The 25,424-nt window shown below is 41.5% G+C and overlaps 1 protein-coding gene across 2 annotated transcripts in view; it reads right to left on the minus strand.

The window, feature by feature from the left end:
• The window catches only part of Atp10d (ATPase phospholipid transporting 10D (putative)), a 95,403-nt gene that overhangs the window by 3,039 nt on the left and 66,940 nt on the right, over positions 1-25,424 (minus strand). Inside the window, exons 16-21 of one of the 2 annotated variants that reach the window (XM_052197988.1) lie at positions 16,807-17,113; positions 14,281-14,357; positions 13,170-13,295; positions 10,398-10,598; positions 4,539-4,619; positions 3,331-3,435 (exon numbers count right to left, since the gene is read on the minus strand). In XM_052197988.1, the coding sequence (XP_052053948.1) occupies positions 3,331-3,435; positions 4,539-4,619; positions 10,398-10,598; positions 13,170-13,295; positions 14,281-14,357; positions 16,807-17,113 (897 nt within the window). The remainder of the gene's footprint in view (positions 1-3,330; positions 3,436-4,538; positions 4,620-10,397; positions 10,599-13,169; positions 13,296-14,280; positions 14,358-16,806; positions 17,114-25,424) is intronic. The other variant, XM_052197990.1, reaches the window with a different exon arrangement.

Here is a 25,424-nt window from a genome sequence, read left to right on the forward strand (position 1 = left end):
TAAAGGGACATGCACATCTGAGCACGAGGGCATGAGGGAAGACCGTCATTCAAGAGCGGCTCATGTTAGTGTCTGAATTCTACAAAGTTAAATAAAAGTCAATGGGCGATTCCATTGTCTGGTTCAGTTTGTGCTGTTCATGTACCAGGAGGTGCTTGAATTTCCTCTTTCTTCTTTATATAATCCATTTGTTTTGTTTTTTTTAAATATGGCCACTCATTGATTTGATTAAGGTGTTACCTTGATTCAGTAATCTTCAAATCTTCAGTCATTCACATATATAGTAGAGACATTTGCTCAGCCATACTCTAATTCTCTTCCCTTGGTTAGCATTCAAGTAGCTTACATCTCTCTACTCCCCTTCAGTGAAGCAAGGGTCAATGAATGGGGACAGATGTTTAGAACCCTCGGGGTAGAACCTTGGAAGAGCCCTGTGCCTTCTTCCATGGCACACAGTGCAGCAGGCGTCACACCCAACAGTGCACATACTGCTGGTGTCAGGGGGCTAGGCTTTCCTCCTATGTGAAACACTGTCTTTATAAACCTCTTCTCTATGACTATAATGTTCAAACAAGGTGTAATTCACAATTAGTTTGCTTTCGATTATGCTCAGTATTTCCCCAAAGTACATATCTTTGCAGAAGTCAAAAAGATTGCTCATATTTTATACTGTAGCTTCTCAGAAAATGTGGGCTAATTCCTTTATTACCAATGTCATGCCTCTAGAAGAATGGGTTTATTCTTTATTTATGTTTGCTATCTTTATTCTTTTCCTCTCCTTCCCTTCCTTTTCCTCTCCCTCCCATTTATTTCTTTTTTCTCTTTCTTTCTCTCTTTCCTCCCTCTCTCCCTCCCTCTTTCCATCCCCCCTCTCTCATTCAGTTTTTCTTGCTTAAGTGCCCTCCATTGGATTTGAGCACTATTCCGGTGTCCTTCTCTCTCCTTCTCTGCTTTCGCACATGAGGCGATGACATCACAGCCCACAGTTGTAAATGAGTTGACATAATGAAGTGAATGTACAGAACACTGGGTAAAACTGCCCAAGAAGTGGGAGGCAGCCACAAATCAGCGAGCAAGAGTTTGAAGACATGTGATTCACAAGCTCAAAATGTCTGACTCTTCTGGAAAAGGTACTGCAGAGTCCATAACCTCTGGTCAAAGATTCTCTGTCAGGAGAAACACCTCTCCAAGATGGAACTTCCACAGAGACACTTCTGCATTTTTAGCTTTCTTTCTCCTTCTTGCAGAGAACACTCAACACTGAGTATAGTGCTGGTAACACATTCTTCTCATGCTAAAGTGTGTGACTGAAGCCATGGAAACAGGACTCCATCCCCTGAAACTGGGACTCGGTGACAGTGAGGCAAGATCAGAAGAAAATGCTTGCCGTTGGGTCAGACCAGTGTGGATCTGGACAAGCATACCCACTAGTTTCTACTCCCTGGCCCTCTGCTGGCTCCCGGGAATTTCGTGTTTGTTGAACTATGGTTCCTCAACATAATTTTCAGAACAGCTCTACTTGCTTAGACTATCCAGAATGGACTGTTGTTGCTTTGAATGAGTGAACCCCAACTGGTATACATGACATGTCAGTTCCTCTGGAACACACGAAGCTTTGGTATATCTTTTGGCAGGACTGAAAGTATCCTTGACAATTGTTTAGAAGTTAAACACAATTGTTCAAAAGTTAAACAAATGTTCAAAGGAGACCAAATGTTACAGATTTCAGATTTCCATCAGTCAACCTGGTATTTGTGTATTAGCATTTTACTGCTTTTTGGGTTTATCAGATTGTTATGGGTCATTCTGCACAAGAAAAGCAAAGGATGCCAAAAATATATCAATTCCTAATTTATAACTTGTTAAAAAATTGATAATAAGGCATTTTATATTTTAAACCATAACCTCACTCAGTGAATTCCTGTTTGAAATCCATTTATTTATCCTGATGGTAAACACACTCCCCAAATGAGCAGGAATCTGTCCCCTCACTCACATGGGTTTTTTGAGGACTCACTCTGAGTCAGTCTTTGCTGACACAGGTTTACATGGTGAACAAAACTGCCCTAAGCCCTGACCTCACAGAGGTTGTAATTTGATGAGGAAGATGAACATGAATCAGATAATCCTATCATTAAATGAACAATATAAAATATTTTTAAGCTTATGAATAAAAGCAAGAGAGTAAGATGAGCTGATGATGAGTCAGGAAAAGTTGAAGGGGAAAAGAGTGTGTACTGTGATACACAATGATCTAAAGCATTTTTGAAGTTGGTAAGAGTCATAAATGCAAGGTCTGGTGGTTTGGATAGGTATGGCCCCCAAAGTTTCGTGTGCTTGAATGTTTAGCCATATGGAATAACACTGCTAAGAGGTGTGGCCTTTGGAATAGGTGTTGCCTTATTGGAGGAATTGTGTCACTATGTCAGCAGGCTTTGAGGTCTCCTATACTCAAGCTACACTCAATGTGGCACACAGTCTCCTCCTTCTGCCTGCAGACCAAGATATAGAACTCCCAGCTCCTTCTTCAGTGCCATGTCTGTCTGCATGCTGCCATGCTTCCTAACATGATGACAATGGACTGAACTTCTGAAACTGTAATCAAGCCCCAATTAAATGATTTCCTTTATGAGTTGCTTTGGTCATGGTGTCTCTTCACAGCATTGTAACCCTACCAAAGACACAAGAAAAATCTAAAAGTATCTCCACTAATAAATAGATATGGCAAATAGAGAGAGGAAAATCTAAAAGTATCTCAACTAATAGATATGGCAAGTAGAGAGGTTTCGATGTTGACAATGAACTCAAAGCATCTGAGAAGCTGGAAGAGGAATGACATTGTACCATCACTTGAATAAGGAAATGAAGCTAGGCACGGATCTAGAGTCTCACTGCATGAGTTCTGATGAGCTGTTTTAGGGTTTTCAAGTTCATCTGAAGTGTAGTAAGAAAAATCTTTGCCCAAAGAAATTAAAAATATTCTATATTATCTCAAGGGCATAAAGTCCTCATTTAATGAAGACAGCAGAATGGGGTCATGGCACAGGATGTCCTTGACTTCAGTCCAAAGCCATCAGCTTGATCTCAAAGTCTATTGAGCAAAGATGGTGCTTTATTGTCATCTGACTCACACTGCTCTGAAGTACCTACCAGTGACTGAAACAAAGACACGGGTATCTTTCCCTTTTCTTAGACTCCCCATCATGGCACCTGGTGACCCTGAGTTTTTCCCTGAAAGACCCTTTTCCTACAGTATCGTTGCTCTTCTGAGGACTCAGCAGGTCCACTGCTAACAGAAGACATACCCCCAAGCATAAGGAACGCACTCACCAAACTCTTGCTTTCAATCACCAGGTGGAGGAGAATGATGAACAGAGCTGCTGTGTTCAGGGGATTCCCAAAGGTAAAGATGTCAATGTCAGAGCCCTGGTAAGTCTACAAGGAAAGAACAGGGGGTGAGTGTGAGGAACTGCACACCCTTGTTAGTGTAACACCGTTTTAGCTATGGCGCAAATGTGGCTTGAGTATTCTCTGCAATAGTTGTACTAACTGGTTACTTAGGAAAAAGGACCATTTTCAGAAAAGAGACTGACTCTCCCAGATAGGCTGTCTATGTACGTTGTGAACTTTTAGGTGGAATTCCTCTTCATTCTGAATCATAATTCTGGAAGCATCTGTTCATAGTTTTAGCTCCTAAAGGCACACAAACATATCGAATGCATTCCACCTAATACACCATTGAAGCAGCAGGTAAAACCACCTTAAGCTTATACATCTAGGTAAACACCCTCCTCCCCTACCCATGCATCTTTAAGTTCTTATGCTAGTCCTCAAATGATACAATTCCCTGCTTTCTCAGTTCCCATTTCAGAATGGTTCCCACTTCCAATTGCTTGGATAAAAAACTAGGTACTTGAAGAGTAATATAGCTATATATTCAAGGGAGACTAATTCAAATAATAGAATTTGAACAGGGCAGAGAAATTGACAGCCTAGTGAGTGAGCATCATCAGTTTTCACTCTCAATGCTGTGATCTACTAACCTATTTTGTGGTCACACATATTCCTTTCTGGAATACGGTGCAGACAGGCACCTGCAACCATGTCTGTTGTGCTCAGCGCCAGCATACACATTTAAAATAATTTTTTTCACACTCTTTGCCTACTTCTGTTACCTCCTAACCAGTAAGAAATGATTTCTATTCTGTATTTAAATTTAATATTCTGTGTGAAAGGCTGATAGAATTAGCCTCCTAATAGAAGCTCTTATATTTCTTATATTAAGTTTTGGCTAATTTATTTATATGGCCACATTTTAAATTTTATTTAAGCCACTGAAAAAAGTCAGTAGACATTTTAGTGTTAACAAGAGACCTAAGAGAACTAACTCACCTAGGTACTTAATTAAATACATGAGCTAGCATATTGTGAGGGGTGAGAAGTCAAGCAACTGAGAGTCAACCAGAGACAGGAAGCAAAGAACATAGAAGCATCGTTGGTTCATTAATGGCAAACACACCGAGCAAACAATGACTTACAAAGTAAGGCACAAAGAAGCAGACCAGGCTTTGATAAAAGGCATCCAACAAGGTGATCCAGAAGGTGAGGGGCAAATATTCCTAGAGACAAAACACAAACCGAAAAGAAGTAAAAATTAACAAGGGTCAGAGCAAAGTAATAATCTATTCCCTTGATCTCTGTTTCATGTTGCATGGTAGGAGAATGAACGTGGCGAGCAAAGACATGTTCACTGTTGTACTGGAATGGCTGGAAGTGTAATAACCATAAAGGAATTCTGATCCATTTGAAGAGTGGCTGGACCAGTTTACAGTCCCATAAACAATGACTGAAGGTTTCCTTTTCCTCCAGTCTTTTCCAGTGTGTCAGCTGTTTTGTAGCTCTTAGCCATTGTGCATTGGGTAAGATGTATTAATACATGCGTGTACATGTGTGTGTGTGTGCCTTTATATATACATATAAATGTAACAATAACAACTGAAGAAAAAGAGGTCATGATTTTGAGAGGGGACAGGGTGAGATGAGAGCAGTTAGAAGGAAGAAAAGGAAGGAGAAAATAATGTAATTACATTTTAATTTAAAAATAAAATTAAGCCGTGCGGTGATGGCACACGCTTTTAATCCCAGCACTTGGGAGGCAGAGACAGGTGGATTTCTGAGTTCGAGGCCAGCCTGGTCCACAGAGTGAGTTCCAGGACAGCCAGGGCTACACAGAGAAACCTTGTCTCAAACAAACAAAAAAACAAACAAAAGTAAATAAATAAAATAAAATAAAATTAGATGTACTTTATCATGATCAATGTCTGTACTTGTGCATTTGTGTATGCATATGTGCACATGTGTGTGTTGCTTCTGCTTGGGACTGAGTAAACTGCAGGCCACACATGTTAAACATGCACTCTGCCCCTGAGTTATATCCCTAAGTCCTTGTGGATCTATGAAATGCCGGAAGCAGGGATAGCTAGTCGTAGTAACTTTCCATGCCTATTGATCAGAAACCATTATTCTAAATAAAATGTATCCAAACCCATCACTGGTCTTTGCATATACTGTTCCCCCCATTACCATCGGCTCTGTCTATGATCAACTAGATGGCTATCTCAGCCACCCTCTACGCGCCCCTCTGTACCCTCAACACAGTCTCTCATGTTATAATGTGAGTATAAAATGCCCTCCAATCATCTTAGGTCTTCCAAGCTTGGTTCCAGCTGCAGGTACTGTTGAGAGGTTTGGGAATCTAAGAGTAAGACCTGATGGGCAAAAGTAGGTCAGCTCAGCTCTAGCTCTGTCTGCCCAAGTGCTGAGTCTTTGACTAGCTCTGTCTACCACCTTCCATCCTCTCTCCTCCTGTCCCTTCTAACATGACCAGCCACAAACAAAACAAATTAAACAACAATAACAATAAAAAACCCTGTAAGGTAAAATAAATCTTTCCTCACATAATAGGTTATGACAAGTATTTGGTTATAATAATAAGAAAAATTAAAATAAAATAAAATAAAAAGAGCTATAGAACTAAGCAGAAGATTCTTGGAATAAGAAAGAAAATGACTGGCAAATAATTAAAGAACGAACATTCAACACCCTTTGGCTATCAGGGAAGTGCAGATTAAAACCAAATTATGATCTATTCCAGTCAGAATGGCCATGATGAGGAATACAAACGGCAACAAATGGCGGTATAGTATAGATGTGGGGAGCGGGGCATCCTTACACACTCTTGGTTGGATTCATGCAGCCACTCTGGAAATCAATCTGGAGGTTTCTCAAGAAACCAGAATTAGAACAAGTATCTGATCCAGCTTTAGCACTTCTGGGTAAACCCAAAGGACTTTACATCCTGCTTGGAAAATCCTTAGAAGTCCATGTTCATTGCTGATGTGGTCAAAATACCTAGGAAATAGGCCCAACCTAGATATCCATCACCTGACTAATGGATAATAAAAACACGGTACATGGTCTATAGGGAAATAGTGGACAATGAGTGGACAGAAGACCACCTGGATGGTGAGCTGATGGGAAAGAGTGACTGCTTCCGGGATGGTAATCCTTCCACGTTTGTATCCTTTGGGGGAGAGAGAGTCTGAAGGGTGCTTTAGAAAGCCAGGACAAGACCTCACATAACATAAAACTTCTCTGGAGGCTATGTTCAAAGAAAGGACAGACCCTGGAAGAGAAATTCAATGAAACCGCCTTTTCCTTGTGTTTTCTGTGCAGGGACGCTGCCCGCTAGATTGCATTTTATCAAACGGGAGAGCTGAACAGGACACTGTGCACAAAGAAATGATCACAGGATTCAAAGACCGGATGCAATGAGCTCAATTCTAGCAAAACCAAGAATGAATTAGTCAGCCTATATATACAAAGGGGTTTTTAAGTCACTCTTGTTACATGTGCCACTGAAAGCTTCCGTTCCCAGGGGACATGGGACTTAGCTGGGGCCTGGGGTGCAGAACAGGGTTCAGTGGCCCCAACCACACAGTCCAGCACCTGGGCTAAAGGCAGACTGGATGGCTCTAGGGAAGTTCGTTGTTCAGTTTCAGGGCATTGTGTGCTACTAGCTAACGGCTTATGCAGGCCTCGTCCTCCTGCCAGCTGAATGTGGGGCTGCTCTCTGCTGGTTGTTCCTGTCAGCTGTGGACACTGTCAGAAACGATGTTCAAGTCAAAATAAAGTTTGAGAAAATAAAAGTATCGTTTAAAACCTCTTTCATCAAATTTATGTTTATGCCCAATTGTTCAAAATGAAAATACCGAGTTTTTAATGTGCCTGGAAATGGTGTATATGTTATCTTCATTAATTCTACACCATTTCCAGATAGTAAACCAACTGAAGCATGAACAGGGTAAAGAACTTGACAAGCTCACACACCAGAGAATCAGAAAGCTAACTCTTGCAAAAAGGTCCATAATTCCCAACCCATGCTGATCTGTGGCAGTGGCTTCAAGGCAGCCCTTGGGGACCAGCACCCAGATTTCTGAGGTCTAATCTTACTGTGCTCTACCCAGTGCTTCCATAGATGACCTGGCCAACCCTACCCATCTGTTTCAGCTCTGTCCCTGGGAATGACACAAGCCCCAGAACTGGGCGGCAAGAAGGCTATTCTAGCCTTGGTGATAAATACCAGAGAAGGTTCGTGACAAGCTCTGTACCAAAGCTTCAAAGCTAGACATTCATAATTGCTTAGAGGAAAATATGCTGCCCCATTGCCCTGGAGTATGTAGCTGTGTGCGTTTGTGTATTTTTCTTTTTCATTAGGTTAGCCCAAGGCATTTCTTCTCCTCTGTTTCTTTTGCTTTCTCTTCTTTTTTTTTTTCTTTATTCCCACCCTTCCTTCTTTCCTTGTCCATTACAAATGTGAGCACTCTGGCAATCCTCGGTCTCAATAGTGGAATGCGTGAACACTTGGGGATGTTCAATTTTGCCCATACATAGGTGTCTAAGGCTCCTTGCTCCCCTCTGTTGGCATCTTCACAATGCTCATATAATAACATCTTACATTCCTGGCTAAATACCACAGTGGGAAACCAAAGAACTAAATGGAACATCAGAGCTCTGCAGCACAACACAAAGGCACACTGCCTGGGCCTAGAGACCAGTTCCAACTATAACACTCACTAGCTCAGCATCAAGAATAAGTTACTTAATAAGCCAACACCTCATGCTTGACTTTCGACACATACAAAGTAGAGGCAGCCCTTCCCTTGAGGGATATTTGGGAGATTAAATTACATCCAGCACTTAGAACAATGTCTTCCATCATGTAAATTTCTTGTTACAACCACATTGGCCTTGAGAAAGATGAACCATAAACTAGATTATTTAGACAGCCATCCTAGACGATAGGCTACCCTGCCTACTATCCATAATCCTTCAGGGGAGAGATGATAAGGGAGCAGCAAATGCAAAAAAGCAGAAGAGGAGCCAGTGCTGAGTGGCGAGGACTGAGAGATCAGTGGACTGGAAATCTGAGTCTGTCAGGAGTCAACAGGCTAGGCTAAGGCTAGCAGGTGGCCTTCCTGGAAGTGGCCCACCATTTTTGCATGGTCTATGATGGTGAGATCTGAGGCAAAGTCCCAAAGAGAGTTCATCTCAGGATTGCTTCTTGCAGCTGATATGCCTTTCCTGCCATTATTAAATTAATATAATAATCCCTCGGCATTAGCTCATCCTACTGAGCAGATTTCCTGCAGATTAACAGAAAGATGAACTTTCATGAATTAACGTTGTTTAGATGAATTAAAGATTTACAGAATTCCTGATTTGATCTTAGGAAGAAAGTTTTAAGAGATGGCTTTCATTGTTGTGGCAGAAAGATGTAATACAGTTGGAATCTAGAATAGAATGTGCCCACTCTTCATAATAGTAAGTAAAGGCTGCATAATAAGAAATACAATGAGCATTTATAATTACACTAAAGAGAGGTATAGGGTTAGACAAATTTGTGTTCAAGGAAAAGCATTCAGGTTCAAGGATGAAACCATAGGTATGCACTATGATTAAGACAATGCCATGAGAAACTGTTGTTTTGAACTTATAGAATTATTTGAAGCTTATAGAATGAAACACTGCTTTGAAGTTAATATCAACATCCTTCTGCAAATTCCCATTTTATGTAACATTTTATCTCTGAGGCAATTAAAAAAATTGTCTATAAAAAAGCCAGAGAAAAGAAATAAAGATGATGGTTTGGCTTGGGGGGGGGGGTTGCTCTGTGCCATCCATCCATCCATCCATCCATCCATCCATCCATCCATCCATCCTTCCATCCATCCATCCATCCATCCATCCATCCATCCATCCATCTGTCCGTCTGTCCACCCAAATGTAGTGGTATAACCATTTTCTGCTTCACCCTGTTGTGTATGTGTCTGTGTGAGTGACATCTTTCCTTTCCTTTTCTTCTCTGGTTCAAATGGAGTTAACCAGCCTGGCCAGTGGAGAGTTTCTAGCTGCCTGGCCAGAGAAGGTAATGCTAGCAATAAATCCTTTACTTCATCTCCTACTGCTACACAGCAAGAGTTAATTACCACAAACCAGCATTGTTTGGCTTTAGGATAGCCAAGAGTTTAAGAAAGGTAAATATTACCATCGGTGACTCTCAGTCCTAGAAACCCTGTAGATGCTGGGAAGACCCCCAGCAGGAGCCACTCTGATCACTTCTGTCTTGTGTGGCACTGGACTCTGAAGAATTTAACTCTCGAACCTGTAAGAGTTGGTTTCACATCCTGGCTCTATTATCCATTAACTCTGCGGGTTTGGGAGAAATTACTGACTACATCTGAGGAGCAGATCCTCATTTTGGAGTGGGAAAAGTACTAGATTCTATCTCAAAAGGTGTCTGTGTGAAGATAAATGAGGCAGAAAAAGGTTTCCTGGGGAGCATAACAGGTTGGGCAGTGGGGTTTAACAAAAGTCAGCCGGCATTAACAAGGTTGCAAACTCTGAATTTCTTCTTATAAGTACATAAGAAGTTTTAAAGAGTTATGTTGATACCACAGGCCACTGACTTAACATGTGCCATATGCACAGAGCAGTGGTTCTCAACCTAAGTACCACAGCTTCTTTTGGGGTCACATAGCTGATATCACTATAACAGATATTTAGATTACAATTCACAACAGTAACAAGATTACAGTTATGAAGTAGCAACAAAATGGTGTTATAGTTGGGGGGTGGTCACTACAAGATAAAGAACTGTATGTATTAAAGGAACACAGAGCTAAGAAGGTTGAGAACCACGGGTATAGAGCATCGAAAGCAGCCAGGCATGTTAAATACTCCTGACTATCTTATAGTATCCAGATCTGGCAGACCGGAAACATGCCAGCTTTCACCATGCGTTACATCTGCTGATTCGGTGCTGCTGAAACACTTACCTCTGATCGCTGACCACTCCGGTAAAGCTCTGGCAGCTGCAAGAGGGTCTCTGCCGAAACATCTTTCTCCAAAACTCCATAAATGATGGGGGGGACGGATGTGAAGAGGAGGTTGAAGAAGATCAGAACCCAATAGTCAGTCATAGATGTTCCTGAAAACCCACAAAAGAACTGGTACCAGAAAAGGAGATTCACATAGGCCTGGGGACACAAAGAAAGACGGTGAGATCTTAGAGAGATCTGTACGCATCTGAACAGGTATCCTGCATGCTTCCCTGCTGAGCCCTATACCTTCAGCCTTCCGAAGCTTTGTCCACAACCACAGATGGAGGAGTACAGCTTGTCATGTGGTTCCTTATTTTTGTTTTGTGTCTAATGGATATCTTATTAAATTATACACATACACATACTATGTGGTGCTAGCACAATTCTAAACGGTTTACAAAGAGCTCATTTAGTCTTCATAACAACTTGGGAATTACTGTTGCTCCTGTTTCACAGGTGATGAACTAAATAAAGTATTTCTGATTCCTCAAAATATATACATGCAAATCTTAGCCTCCACTAAGGAGGAGCTGAGGCCAGATGCTAAACTTATTAGATCATCATGGTACAGCCTGTGTGGATGGAATTAGTGTTTCTATAAAATGGACCTCTGGTGGCTTTCCACTACCTCCAGAGTATGTAGCCAGAAAGGCCCATTACCAAAGCCCAACCACACCCACTCTCTGGTTTCAGACTTCTGGCTCCTAGACTGCAGATTTCCATTGTTACTATCGTGGTACTTTGCCATTGCATGCCAAATAATCTAAGTCACTGAGATGCCAAGAGAACAAGACATTTGCATAAAGCTACCCAGCCACTTATTTGCCATGTAAGTAGAGGAGTTGCAGATATTTTCACTCTAGATGAAGAGAACAAAGGTGAATGCTTGGCTGAGAAAGACACACTACACATGTGGTTTCCCCCACAGTCCTGCCCAGTTATTTCTTAGCAGCCACGAGGAAAGGCATCAACAGAATGGGCAACATTCAGTTATCTTGAAACTGAGGGTCCCAATGCATGGGATTCTTGTGTTAATATTGGATGGTCTCTTTGGAAGAAGCATGGGGCAAGTGGCTACCCTAGAGGCTGGTCTTTCCCCGCTGCATCATATCTTCAAAGAGCACAGCAAAAGATCTGCTTTCAAAAACCAAGAGTAAATGTAGTCTAAAGACCATAATGTAGTCACATTGTCCACCTCGAGGAATCAATGAGCCAACATGAATGTGTGAGAAAGAAAACTGAAGCCCAGTGTGTTGCTATAGCCTAGCACTCAAGATACTAAAGCAGGAGGATTACTGTAAGTTCGAGGTGTGCCTGGACTACATAGTGAATTCAGGGCATCTAAGGCTCTACAGCCAGACACTGCCTGAAAAAAAAATAATTAAAGAAAAAGAAGGAAGGAAGAGAGGGAGGAAGGAAAAAAGGAATATAGGTAGGTATATGTGATTTAAATGGAACACTAAAGATCAGACACCTAAGAAATTGCTTAGGATTTCTAAGCAATTTCCGATTATTTCAAGCAATAATTATACCATGATCACAAAATATCTACCAAGCATAAATAGACTTTGATGAGCTGGGTAGAAAATCCTAAGTGGTTGTACCATCTTACAACCCCACCAGCAGTGGAGGAGTGTTCCTCTTTCTCCACATCCTCGCCAACACCTGCTGTCTCCTGAGTTTTGAACCTTAGCCATTCTGACTGGTTCTGAGGTGAAATCTCAGGATTGTTTTGATTTGCATTTCCCTAATGACTAATGATGTTGAGCATTTCTTAAGGGGCTTCTCGGCCATCCGAATTTCTTCAGGTGAAAATTCTTTGTTTAGATCTGTACCCCATTTTTTTAAATAGGGTTATTTGGTTCCCTGGGGTCTAACTTCTTGAGTTCTTTGTATATATTGGATATTAGCCCTCTATCAGATGTAGGGTTGGTGAAAATCTTTTCCCAATTTGTTGCTTGCCATTTTGTCCTTTTGACAGTGTCCTTTGCTTTACAGAAACTTTGTAATTTTATGAGGTCCCATTTGTCAATTCTTGATCTTAGAGCATAAGCTATTGGTGTTCTGTTCAGGAACTTTTCCCCTGTGCCCATGTCCTCAGGGGTCTTCCCCAGGGTGGAAAGAAGAAGGTTTATGGGACATATGGGGAGGGGGTAACTGGGAAAGCATTTGGAATGTAAACAAAGAATATAGAAAATAAAAATATATAATAAAAAAATAAACTATACAAAAAAAAGAAAGAAAATCCTTTCAGTTGGGTTTTCCTCTCTTGCCCTCTTTGATATATTACAAGAGCTATTATTTTGGAGCAGTGGACTTATTTATTTACCCATTTCTTTACTTATTTGCCTCCCCAAGTACCACAGAAGCAAACCTTTTCATTTTCTCCTGACAGCTTGGGACATTTTGTAATCCTGCTTGTCACCATCTTTTTGTAGAGGGTCAAAAATTGGATTTTAAATGAACCCGTCAGGACTTAATGGAATGTAAATGCACAGGGAGCAGAGTGTGCCAGCAGACGGACAGGCCTAGCAATTTGTGGTCACTAGTTCAAACATACACATCCCCAGATTATCTCTGGAGATATTTAGAATAGCGCCTGACTCTTCTCCAGATACTAAAGAACACAGCAAGTTAGCATCACAGTATTCCTCTTCATCCCTGAGGCAACCAGCAGTAGAAGGTTGGATTGGAGAGGCAGGGGGCAAATTCTCAGCAGGTACATACCACATTCTTGTAGAAAAAATAGAGAATCATGTTGGAGAGCCGCGTGTAACACCAGTGCCCGTGCACAAGAAGCAGCCTGCTGAGATGTCTGAACTGAGAAATGGCAAAGTCACTGGCCATCACAGCCTGCAGAGGTGACAGGAAGGGAAGGCTATACTGGGCACAAGAACATGCTAGAACACACACAACCTAGCAAGTACAGCCTGACCAGCAGCAAACCCAAATCAGTCAACTTACCTTCCAAGCAGATCCAGAAAGAGAGATTACACATACACACTGTACTGGCTGGTTTTGTGTGTCAACTTGACACAGGCTGGAGTTATCACAGAGAAAGGAGTTTCAGTTGGGGCAGTGCCACCATGAGATCCAGCTGTGGGGCATTTTCTCAATTAGTGATCAAGAGGGGAGGGCCCCTTGTGGGAGGTGCCATCCCTGGGCTGGTGCTCTTGGGTTCTATAAGAGAGCAGGCTGTGCAAGCCAGGGGGAAGCAAGCCAGTAAGAAACATCCCTCCATGGCCTCTGCATCAGCTCCTGCTTCCTGTTTGAGTTCCAGTACTGACTTAATTTGGTGATAAACAGCAACGTGGACGTGTAAGCTGAATAAACCCTTTCCTCCCCAACTTGCTTCTTGGTCATGATGCTTGTGTAGGAATAGAAACCCTGACTAAGACACACAGGTACATACGTACGTACATAACACACACACACACACACACACACACACACACACACACACACACAGTCACATCATCTCATCCTCATTCTCTCATGCCTCCTTTCCTTTCCCTTCCCCACCCCAGTCCTCTACATTTTTCATGTCATGTAGTCAAATGGTAGATGTTTTTTCCAGTGAGAATTGAACAAAGCCATCATATGCCTACAAAGTGAAATCCTGTAACATCCATGAGCTTTTAAAAAAAGAGACATCATGAACACAGCAGAGACAAGCTAGAACCACATAATAGTCACACGTGACCAATGATGGACTGGCTGATGGTCTAGCCTCCTTCGCTCCCCACACCATAGCTTCGTTGTCCCACTACAACTTTATCATGCAGAAGTTTGTCCTCCCTAGGCCGATGATGGTCATGGCACTTGGGTGTGTACTCACCTGCATGCCTTCTTGTCCTGAGACACCAATCCCAATGTCGGCCACCTGTATCATGCTAACATCATTGGCACCATCACCTTCACAAGGCAGAAGAAAACAGGAGACAGATTGGAGGAGTAACTATTCCAACTGGAAACCCAGTGGCTATTCAAGGGAACGAGCTGGCCCTATGGCTTTATCACATGTTCCAGAGTTACCTGGAAACCAGTTAAGCAGAATTAAATGTCGCATTTCACTGCCATCAGGGAAAATTCCAAGCTCAATACTGTCTTCAAGTCCTTCATGTTGTGTATCTTAAGAGTCTATTGCTGTGATCAAACACCATAAGAAAAAGAGCCACTTGAAGAGGAAAGGGCTTATTCCACATCATGAATCCTAATTTATGATCTACGAAAGTTGACAGGAATTCCAGGCAAGAACCTGGAGACAGGAACTGATGCAGAAGCCATGGAGGAGTGTGGCTATCTGGCTTCCTATTCCTAGCTTGCTTGGCCTGCTTTCTTATACACACTAGGACTACTTTCCCAGGGCGGCACAATCCACATGGGCTGGGACATCCCAAACAAATTAGTAATAAGACAATGGTCCTACAGATTTGACTACAGGCATATGGACCCTGTGATAGTTTAAATATACTTGACCTAGGGACTAGCACTATTGGGAAGTGTGGCCTTATTGGAGGAAGTGTGTCACTGTGGCGGTGGGCTTTTAGACTCTCCTCCTAACCACATGGGAGCCAGTCTTCTCCCATCTGCCATTGGATAGAGATGTAGAACTCTCAGCTCTTGCCCTGCTCTCACCTGTATGATAATGGACTGAGCCTCTGAACCTGTAAGCCAGTCCCAATTAAATGTCCTTTATAAGAGTTGCCTTGGTCTTATATCTTGGTGTCTGTTTACAGCAATAAAACCCTGACTAAGACAGACAGAAGTTGGTACTTGGTACTGGGGTACTGCCATGATAGGCCAGATCATAGTTTTGTTTAGAAGAATGTGGATTTGGGGACTTTTGATCTCCAAAATGGAGGCATGCTTTTAGTGGTGCACAATAGGCCATCTTAGTAAGAATATAGAAGACATTGGTACTGAGCATGATTTGAACTGTAAGGCCCTGGCTCAAGAGTTTTCAAAGGAGAAGAATGCTAGTATGTTGCCTAGACACTGTTCTTCTGATATTTTGGTGAAGAACATGGCTGCTTTTTGCCTTTGTCTGAAAAGTCTGCCTGGGGCTAAAGTGAAAAGATTCAGATTAATTGCATTGACAAAAGAAGTCTTGAACAAAGCCTAATTTAGACTTTATCCAGTGGCTCAGTCTTATGAGGAGTATTTTGATCAAGCATAGCAAGCTTAAAAGGCGGAAGCAGCTGCTACTGCTTGGAGAACTGAATCTAAAATGGCAAATCTTTTCCCTAGTTTTTCCAATGGCATTTGTTAACTGATATTTTCCACATTTACATTTAGTTCCTCATTCATTTGTGCTAGCTCTATGCGCTATAAGAAAGGTATCAGTTACAGATATTATTGTTTTATAGCTATTGCCTGGGGGAAATAAGGAGAAGCCTGGTAAAGAAATGTCATTCAAATATATGCATTGAAAGGATAAATGCTTTTGTATAACTAAGTTTAGCTTTCCTGAGGGTAGAACGCCTGAGGTTTTCGGCTCCATGGTTCAATATCTAACTCTAGGTAACTAAGTTGATTTGGGGTCTGAGATATAAGCAACAGGATATGATCATATTGATCCCTGTGCTCCACCCCTAACATCAGACTCACAGTGGAGATCAGAAAGGCAGGAGAGGAAGGAAAGTGCAGCTCGGAAAGAAAATATAGAATTATAAGGAGATAGATAGATAGATAGATAAGTAGATAGATAAGTAGATAGATAGATAAGTAGATAGATAGATAGATAGATAAGTAGATAGATAAGTAGATAGATAAGTAGATAGATAGATAGATAGATAGATAGATAGATAGATGGATAGATAGATATAAGTAGATAGATAAGTAGATAGATAGATAAGTAGATAGATAGATAAGTAGATAGATAGATAAGTAGATAGATAAGTAGATAGATAGATAGATAGATAGATAGATGGATAGATAGATAGATAGATATAAGTAGATAGATAGATAAGTAGATAGATAGATAGATAGATAAGTAGATAGATAAGTAGATAGATAGATAGACAGACAGATAGATAAGTAGATAGATAGATAGATAGATAGATAGATAGATAGATAGATAGATAGATAGATAGATAAGTAGATAGATAAGTAGATAGATAGATAGATAGATAGATAGATAGATGGATGGATGGATGGATGGATGGATGGATGGATGGATGGATAGATAGATAGATAGATAGATAGATAGATAGATAGATAGATAGATAGAAGGATGGACCAACAGCTGGAAAGACAGATTCCGTATATTATATACAGAAGGAAGGACAGGCAAAGGATCAGCCCCTAGGGACATACAAAGGAGAACACAGGGCAGGGTCCTCACCCTCCTACCTCCACTCACCAATGGCCAGGGTCATCACATGGAGATGGTTTCGAACCAATTTCACCACCTCACTTTTTTGAAGTGGGGTGGCTCGGCAGCAGATCACAGCTTGGCACCATGCAGTCAGCTCAAGGAACTGCCTTTGTAGACTCTCCTGCAGGGCAAACTCCAGGGTCTTCCCAGTGATAACAAGCCCTGCACGTCCTGGGCACTGAGGGTCAGGAGGCTGAGGAAAGTTCTTTCTTGGTGATGTCAGCTCCGGAGACACTTGAGTTCTCTTCTGAAGCTCTTCCAAAATTGCACTCATCAGCATCCCACAGGCATCCTTGAACAAAGAGGAAGAGACAGTTAACCTCAGGGCACCACTGGAGAGCTGGCTCAACTTTTCATTCTCCTTCTTTAGCAATCGCTGGTTCATGGCTGCCTTGGGTAGTGAGCCATAGGCTACTGCCAAAGAGCCCACTTCATATCTTTTCAATTTTGCAGCTCTCTCGTGGGCTCTTGTGCACTTGAGGCCAGGTAAGAAGGAAGCACTGCAGACACAATATTTACAGCTAAGATGTCTACATGGGATGCAAAATTCCATCATATCAGCTGCATCTTTTCCACAGAAGTGGATTTTGAGAGTCCTCAAGTCTCGAGCCACCACCTACTGGCTGTTTGACATTAAGCAAATACATCACCTCCCTCATCTGTAAAAGGCGCACATTGCCTCCATCCTAACTCCACTTCAGGGACCAACTGAGATATTCAGACATTTAAGGCAGGGACAAACGTTTGCATCTTCTTTTTACTTGATATTTTAATCCTCTCAGAAGCATTTGCTGAGGAAGTGTATGAGAAAATATTCTGGGCTTCGAACACCAGTCCTCACAGAGCTTGTGAGGTTGGGATGGTCTTAGTGGTATTTATCATATCAGCTTCATATGCATCTGCACTCCATCAGAGACAATGGTAGTTATCCCTTCTAATCTATTTGGGTCTGGTGGTTGCTATTCCAGAGACTGCACCTCTGGCCTAACAAACGTTAAACTTGTACTCCATAAATGAGCCACACCCTCAGTTCCCTAACTCACTTTTCAATCTGAGGTAGTGAAGAAAGAAAGAAAAAAAAGGCACTCCCTGGCTAGAGACACTCATCAGCACAGAGCATTTCCTGCCCTAGCAGTGGATCAGAGTTCAGCTCCCAGCACTCTCTAGAGCAGCCTTTCCTAACCTGTGAGTCATGGCCCCCTGCGGATCTAAGGACCTTTCACAGGGGCCGCTTAAGACTATCAGAAAACAGACATTTTACATTACAAATCATTAAAGTAGCAACATTACAGTTATAAAGAGGCAGTAAAAGTAATCTATGGTTGGGACCACAACAATATGAGGAACTGCATTAAAGGCTCACAGCCTTAGGAAGAGGAAGAACCACTGTTCTAGAAACTCACAAACACCTGCAACTCAGGTTTCAGTGGGATCCAATACGTTCTTCTGGATTCTGGGGGCACTCTAGATTCTGTCCTCACATATGCATAATCCCACACCCTCTCACACACACACACACACACACACACACACACACACACACACACACACACACGGGTACTCAACATCAATCTGCTGAGTGGGTTCTACTCAAGAATTGTTATGACTAACAATAAACTTACTCAGAAAGTACTGTGTTGAATGGTCACTAAGTCTAGATCTCAGATCTAGAACGGGGAGGTTTCAACTCATCTTGAAATAGTTTATTAATATAAGAACATCCATGAGTGATTTTTTTTTAACTTGTAGGTGCTGATTGCTGATTTACCAAGCATTTCGTAACCCACGATAAAATACAATGAACAAAAAAAAAAAGTACAGACAGATACAAAAGCACGATGCAGCAGACTTAATGATCATATTATATATAATCACGAGTGAGTTTGTGCAGCACTGGGGCCTTTAAGAGGTGGAGCCCTGTGGATAGTCCTGTGGGGGTGACCATCCTTGTGAGGGAACGGGTGCTGGTCTTTCATAACGAGTTAGTCTACTAGAAATAGACTAGTTCCAGGAACAGACAGAGAAAGAAGCTACCTGGCCCCTCCTTACCCTTGTGCTTCCTCTCCTCCCAATGAGCTTTGCACCACTCGCCGTCTGCACGCACAACCCCATGGAATGCTCTCCACCACGGGACACCCACCAGGAGCTATAGCTGGCACCATGCTTGTGAGTTTCAAACTGCAGGCTACATAAACTTCTTACCTTCTATGCAGCACTCAGCTCACGGAGTTTGTTACTGTGCCTCAAAAGAGACAAGGTCCAAATCAAACTATAAAACAGAGCCACCCAACTACCTTAGCCTTAGAACAAATCTGATCCCACGTACTTCTAAAGCCATGAAGGAAAAGTTACATAAGCTTATTACAGACCCAAATGACAATAGGAAAACTGGTTATACTAATGCTTTTGAGTTTGGTGAAATTAATATGGAATAATTTAGAGATCAGAATGTGCAATAGTTTTTGAAATTCCATATGAGGTGATGTTTATAGTGGAACATGATATATTAATATAAAACTTCTTGTAGCATTGGCATTATATAGTAGACTTTACAGTCTAGATAGAAAGTCTTCATTTCATAGCTATGAATCCCTTGTAGCTTTATAAGTAAACATAGATGTTTATTTTTAGCAGTATGCACACACACATATACATATGTACACACACACACACACATAAATGCACACACATGTATATTCATGCACATATATGCACACATACAGATTTGACCATGAATTCTAGATTTGTGAGTTCAGGTACCATACTGCCAGGAAAAGTGATATCCAGGTCATGTGATATATGCCCTCCAGCAGAAGCTGAACAAATTGATATACTATTATTATTATTATTATTATTATTATTATTATTATTAGAGATAGAATTTCTCTATGTAGCCCTGGCTGTCCTAGAACTCACTCTGCCTCCTGAATCCTAAGATTCTGATTGGTGGCATTTCTTTTTCTCCTTTTCGTTGCTGATTTGTTGGTTATTAGAAATGGCTCCTAATTACACTGTTGCTAGTGTTTCTAAACACTGAACGGCCATGATGTACAGTACTGAGAAATTATTGTGTTGAGTACTATTTTCAGGCAGGACCTAGAGCGAGGCTGCCCACACATTTAGTGTGAATAAATTCACAATTAATATTAACTAAGTTATCATGAGAGAGAAAGACACGATGTCATGTGTTGATGAGTTGGCACCATATTGTGACTACAGGCCAACAGGAAGTAAACTGTGAATCTCCCTGAGGATAGCAGTCATTATTCACTAACTCGGGTAATGCTATAAACTTAACGCCACCAACTGTAGGAAGTGGCTATTTACATATAATCTGTCAATCACAATGTAATATAGAAATAACTTAAAGCAGGAGATACCAACCTCAGTGTTTGTTATTACTTAACACTTGATAAGAAATCATAACATACTTTCGGGGAGTGGGGGTCTAGAAAGGGGGAAATCATTTGAAATGTAAATAAAAAGTATATCGAATAAAAGAAAAAGAAAAAAAAAGAAATCACAACATATTGGTGTCTCTACCTATAAAATGAGTTAATATGTACTTGTTATAATTATTCAATGAGATCATGCATGGGAAGTCTTTTAGAGCTTCTAATACAGATTATAAATACTAGATTATTATTTTTAGAAGAAAATTTTATAAGCATACAATTTAAACTGAACAAGCAATCCTGAGCTCTCTCTGTCTGAATAACCAATGTTAGGATTTGATAACATGAACACTCTAGGAAAAAACCTTCCTATGGGTGGAGGTGATGAAGGCTTCTAAGTGGATACAGTCTTCGCCAGTAGTGGCGTTCATAGAAATGTGTAAGGTTACCACATATGACTTTAGATATCCCAGAACCCACACAGGACAGCCTGGGCTTTGTGATCTGAGGCCCTTTTGGATTTTAGGGACTCCTCAGGAATTAAGACTGGGAAAGGGATATTTACAGCATAGTTACTGAATCAAGCCTCAGAACGAAATTAAATCGTCTCTATTGACTTGAGCTGTATAGGAAATTCACATATATGAAGTTTTCAGTAGCAGCTAATAACAACTAGATACACACTAATTACTTCTTGAACTGGTAGTTTTAAATGTCTTCCAACATAAATTGTGTATATATAAATAAATTTTATAATCGTGATAATTTTAACCAATCAATAAAGAATCTAAGTCAATAAATAAAAATATATTTACTGTGTTTCTAAAAACAAAATGTAGAAGAAAGGGTTTTACATGTTTTTATCATGAAGAAATGAGAAATGAGGCAGGGACCAGGAGTGGCAGAACAGGAAACCCAATCACAAAAAAACACACACGGTATGCAACCGCTGATAAGTGGATATTAGCCCAAAAGCTTCCAGAATACCCAAGATACAACTCACAGACCACATGAAGCTCAAGATGAATGAAGACCATGAAGTGTGGAGACTTTGATCCTCATTGGAAAGTGGATCCAAACACCCAGCTCACAGCCAACCAATAGAATGAGAATAGGGTCCTCAATGGAGCAGCTAGAGAGAGGACCCAAGGATCTGAAGAGGTTTGCAGCTCCGCAAGAGGAACAATAATATGTACCAGCCAGTACCCCCAGAGCTCCCAGGGACTAAACCACCCACGAAAGAGTACACACAGAGGGTCCGTCCCCTGGCTCCATCCACATATGTAACAGAAGATGACCATTTCAGACATCAATGAGAGGAGAGGTCATTGGTCTTGTGAAGGCTCGATTCCACAGAATAGGGAAATACAAGTCAAGAAATTGGGGAGGGGGATGAGCACAGGGAGGGGAGATGGGATGGGGGTTTTCAGTGGGGTAACATGGAAAGGAATAAAGCAAATATCTAATAAAAAAAAAAAAAAGAAAAGAGAAATGAGAAATGAGTTTGGATGTAGTGGTTCAGGTCTTTAATCCCAGGACTCCAGAGGCAGAGGCAGATGGATCTCCATGAGTTCGAGGCCAGCTTGATCTACAGAGCTAGTTCCAGGACAGCCAGGGCTACACAGAGAAAACCTGTCTCCCTGTCTCAAGACAAAACAAAAAACCAAACCAAACCAAACCAAACCAAATCAACAACAACAACAACAACAGCAACAACAACAACAACAACAACAAAGCCAGACAGAGCGATGAGAAATGAGGAGGCTAATTTGTTAAATCTGATTTAGATGTTGTAGGATGTATAGATAGATGGGTTGAAACATCACATGACACCACGCTAATATAATTTTTATTTTCATGAATCAGCTAAAAATAGGTTTAGTTGAGCTGGAGAGATGGCTCAGTTGGCAAAGTGTCTGCAAGCGTGAGGTCCTGAGGTCAGTGCCCGGAAGCCCGGGAAAAGGCGAAGCATGGTGGTACTGCTGGCAAACCCAGCAACTGGGAGGCCGGCACAGCCTTGGACCAATGTAATCCAACCAGCAAGCCCAAGGCAATGGGGGACCCTGACTCAAACAAACAAAAAGACAGACAGACGGACAGACAGACAGACAGACAGACAGACGGACAAAAATTAGAAATTTGCCTCTGCTCTGGTCTTTACATGTACATGCACACTCGTGTGTGTGTGTGTGTGTGTGTGTGTGTGTGTGTGTGTATGTATGTGTGTGTGTGTGTGTGTGTATATACATAAATACATATACACATATACAGATACATACATACACACACATATATTTATTTACATTTTTTTAAAGGGAAGCCTGTACAGAATGTCAGAGGCTGAACCGCATGCCAGTTAGAGCACTAGCTGACTGACCGACTTATTCATCATCAATATATTCATTATTTCCTAGGAAAAAAGCACTCTGCTTGGCCTCTGCAAACCAATAGCATCAGCCCTATCTGAAGTGTGCCAACCAAAACATATCCAGGACTTACCAAGTGTCCCCTTAGAAGCAAAGCCCCCTTTGGTAGCACAGAGTGATTGACACATCTGACCGGAGCTATGCTCTGCCCCACATCTCATGATGACACAGATCTCCATGTCCGTTCTCACGGACACAGGAAGCACTTCCCCTGACAAACACATGGAGCCCCAGGCCCATGAAGCGTGCAAAGTTATGCTTGGCTTCCCATGTATGCAGCCTTGGAGCCATCGGGAAGGATGCCTGATCAGTCAGTCAATAGACTTTCAGTGAGGAGATAACTGTACTATTTTATCGTTTCTAAAAGGCTTCCACGTTGTTTGAATGTTTAATAATAGCTATGTGCTACAATCTCAAGATAAAAGTTTTTCATGTCTAAAAAGCTCTAAGTCAAATTAAGGGCACCAATAACTAATTACTTTTTTTCATTTTTATTTGTTTATGTATTTGGCATGTGTATGTCTGCTGCATACCGATTTCATGGTGTGTGTGTGATTTCAAGTTGGTTGCAGGAATCGAATCCAGGTCCCAGGCTTAGCAGGAGCCTTTCAGCAACACTAATTACTTTTTTGTTTTTTTATTTAATGCATAACAAATCTCTCAATAGGCACTAAGACATTTAGCATTTTTGTAGGTGCTGCTGGTGTTGCTACCATCTGCAAGCGGAAGTCCTCAACTCTGCAGAAGCCTTTTACTACACTAATGCTGACAGAAGACATTTCTTCATTTTTGCTCATAACCAATGGGTGTTCATAACCCCATGCTGGTGTTATGCTCATAGCATGGGTGTTACCGTCTGTGACAGGCAAGGAAGAAGCCACATGGGGAAAGTAACTCCCAAAGGACAGATACTTGGTCAGGAGTGATAAATATTTCACATGACACTCAAGCCACATCTACTGGAGTCACTGAAATGATCCTGCACTTTGATGGCACTGGGTGTGAGCTGGTGGTCAGGAAGATGGCTATAAAAGAGCATCCAGTCAGTGATGATAAGGACAACCCTCTCTGCTTGAAACGTATCACGGAACTGAATATCAATCGGGCCTTAGCCATAAAACATCTAGCCAAAGGTGACAGCCTGGGACACTGGCTCAGAACCTGATCCTGCAAAGTGGCTACAGAAGACATGAAGTCAGGACACCGGGACAGAATCATGTTACTGCCTGACTTTCACAACAGGATGCACACAATCTGGGAGCATGATGCCCCCAGGAACCTTCTACCCATGTGACTCATCCAAATGTCCACCCTGGTGCCTAACGGCAGAGGGGGAAAAAGAAGGAGGTTCAAAATCTTTTCAGGTCATTCTGCTTTAACAACTCCATCCCTATTATTTCTACAAACGTTGGGAGCACTGTCTAAATGTACCACTAGAGGGCAGGATTGTGCTGAGAGCCTAATTTTAAAATGTATCCTTAAAAATATCTAGTTACTAACAGAAATTACTACTTCCTTCAGCTTAAAAGGGAAGTAGGTTCCAGCCTCAAGATTTCACATGTATTCTCATTGTTGTCTGTTTTGACAAATACCTAGTCATAAAATGTATGTGCGTGTTCGGGGAGGGGTGCTTGCAAAATAAAAATCGAAATTTCTTTTAATGCTTGTATTCATCCATGATGCCTCTGAATCCAAAGAACTCCACTAGAGAGCTCCTACAGCTGATAAACAACTTCAGCAAAGTGGCAGGTTACAAAATCAACTCAAGCAAATCAGTGGCCTTCCTATACTCAAAGGATAAGCAGGCTGAGAAAGAAATTAGGGAAATGACCCCCTTCACAATAGCCACAAACAGTATAAAGTATCTTGGGGTGACTCTTACCAAACATGCGAAAGATCTGTATGGCAAGAACTTCAAGACTCTGAAGAAGGAAATGGAAGAAGACCTCAAAAAATGGGAAAACCTCCCATGCTCATGGATCGGTAGAATCAATATAGTTAAAATGGCCATTTTGCCTAAAGCACTATACAGATTCAATGCAATACCCATCAAAATCCCAACTCAATTCTTCACAGAGTTAGAAAGAGCAATTATCAAATTCATCTGGAACAACAAAAAACCCAGGATAGCTAAAACTATTCTCAGCAACAAAAGACAATCTGGGGGAATCAGTATCCCTGACCTCAAGCAATACTACAGAGCAATAGTGTTAAAAACTGCATGGTATTGGTACAGTGACAGGCAGGAGGATCAATGGAACAGGATTGAAGATCCAGAAATGAACCCACACACCTATGGCCACTTGATCCTCGACAAAGAGGCTGAAAACATCCAATGGAAAAAGGATAGCCTTTTCAACAAATGGTGCTGGTTCAACTGGAGGTCAGCATGCAGAAGAATGCGAATTGATCCATCCTTGTCTCCTTGTACTAAGCTCAAATCCAAATGGATCAAGGACCTCCACATAAAGCCAGACACTCTGAAGCTAATAGAAAAGAAACTGGGGAAGACCCTTGAGGACATCGGTACAGGGAGAAAGTTTCTGAACAGAACACCAATAGCGTATGCTCTAAGAGCAAGAATTGACAAATGGGACCTCATAAGGTTACAGAGTTTCTGTAAGGCAAAGGACACCATCAAGAGGACAGATCGGCAACCAACAAATTGGGAAAAGATCTTCACCAATCCTACATCAGATAGAGGGCTAATATCCAATATATATAAAGAACTCAAGAAGTTAGACTCCAGAAAACCGAACAACCCTATTAAAAAATGGGGTAC

This window comes from Apodemus sylvaticus, chromosome 11 (genome assembly GCF_947179515.1).
Source record: "Apodemus sylvaticus chromosome 11, mApoSyl1.1, whole genome shotgun sequence".
NCBI lineage: Eukaryota > Metazoa > Chordata > Mammalia > Rodentia > Muridae > Apodemus > Apodemus sylvaticus.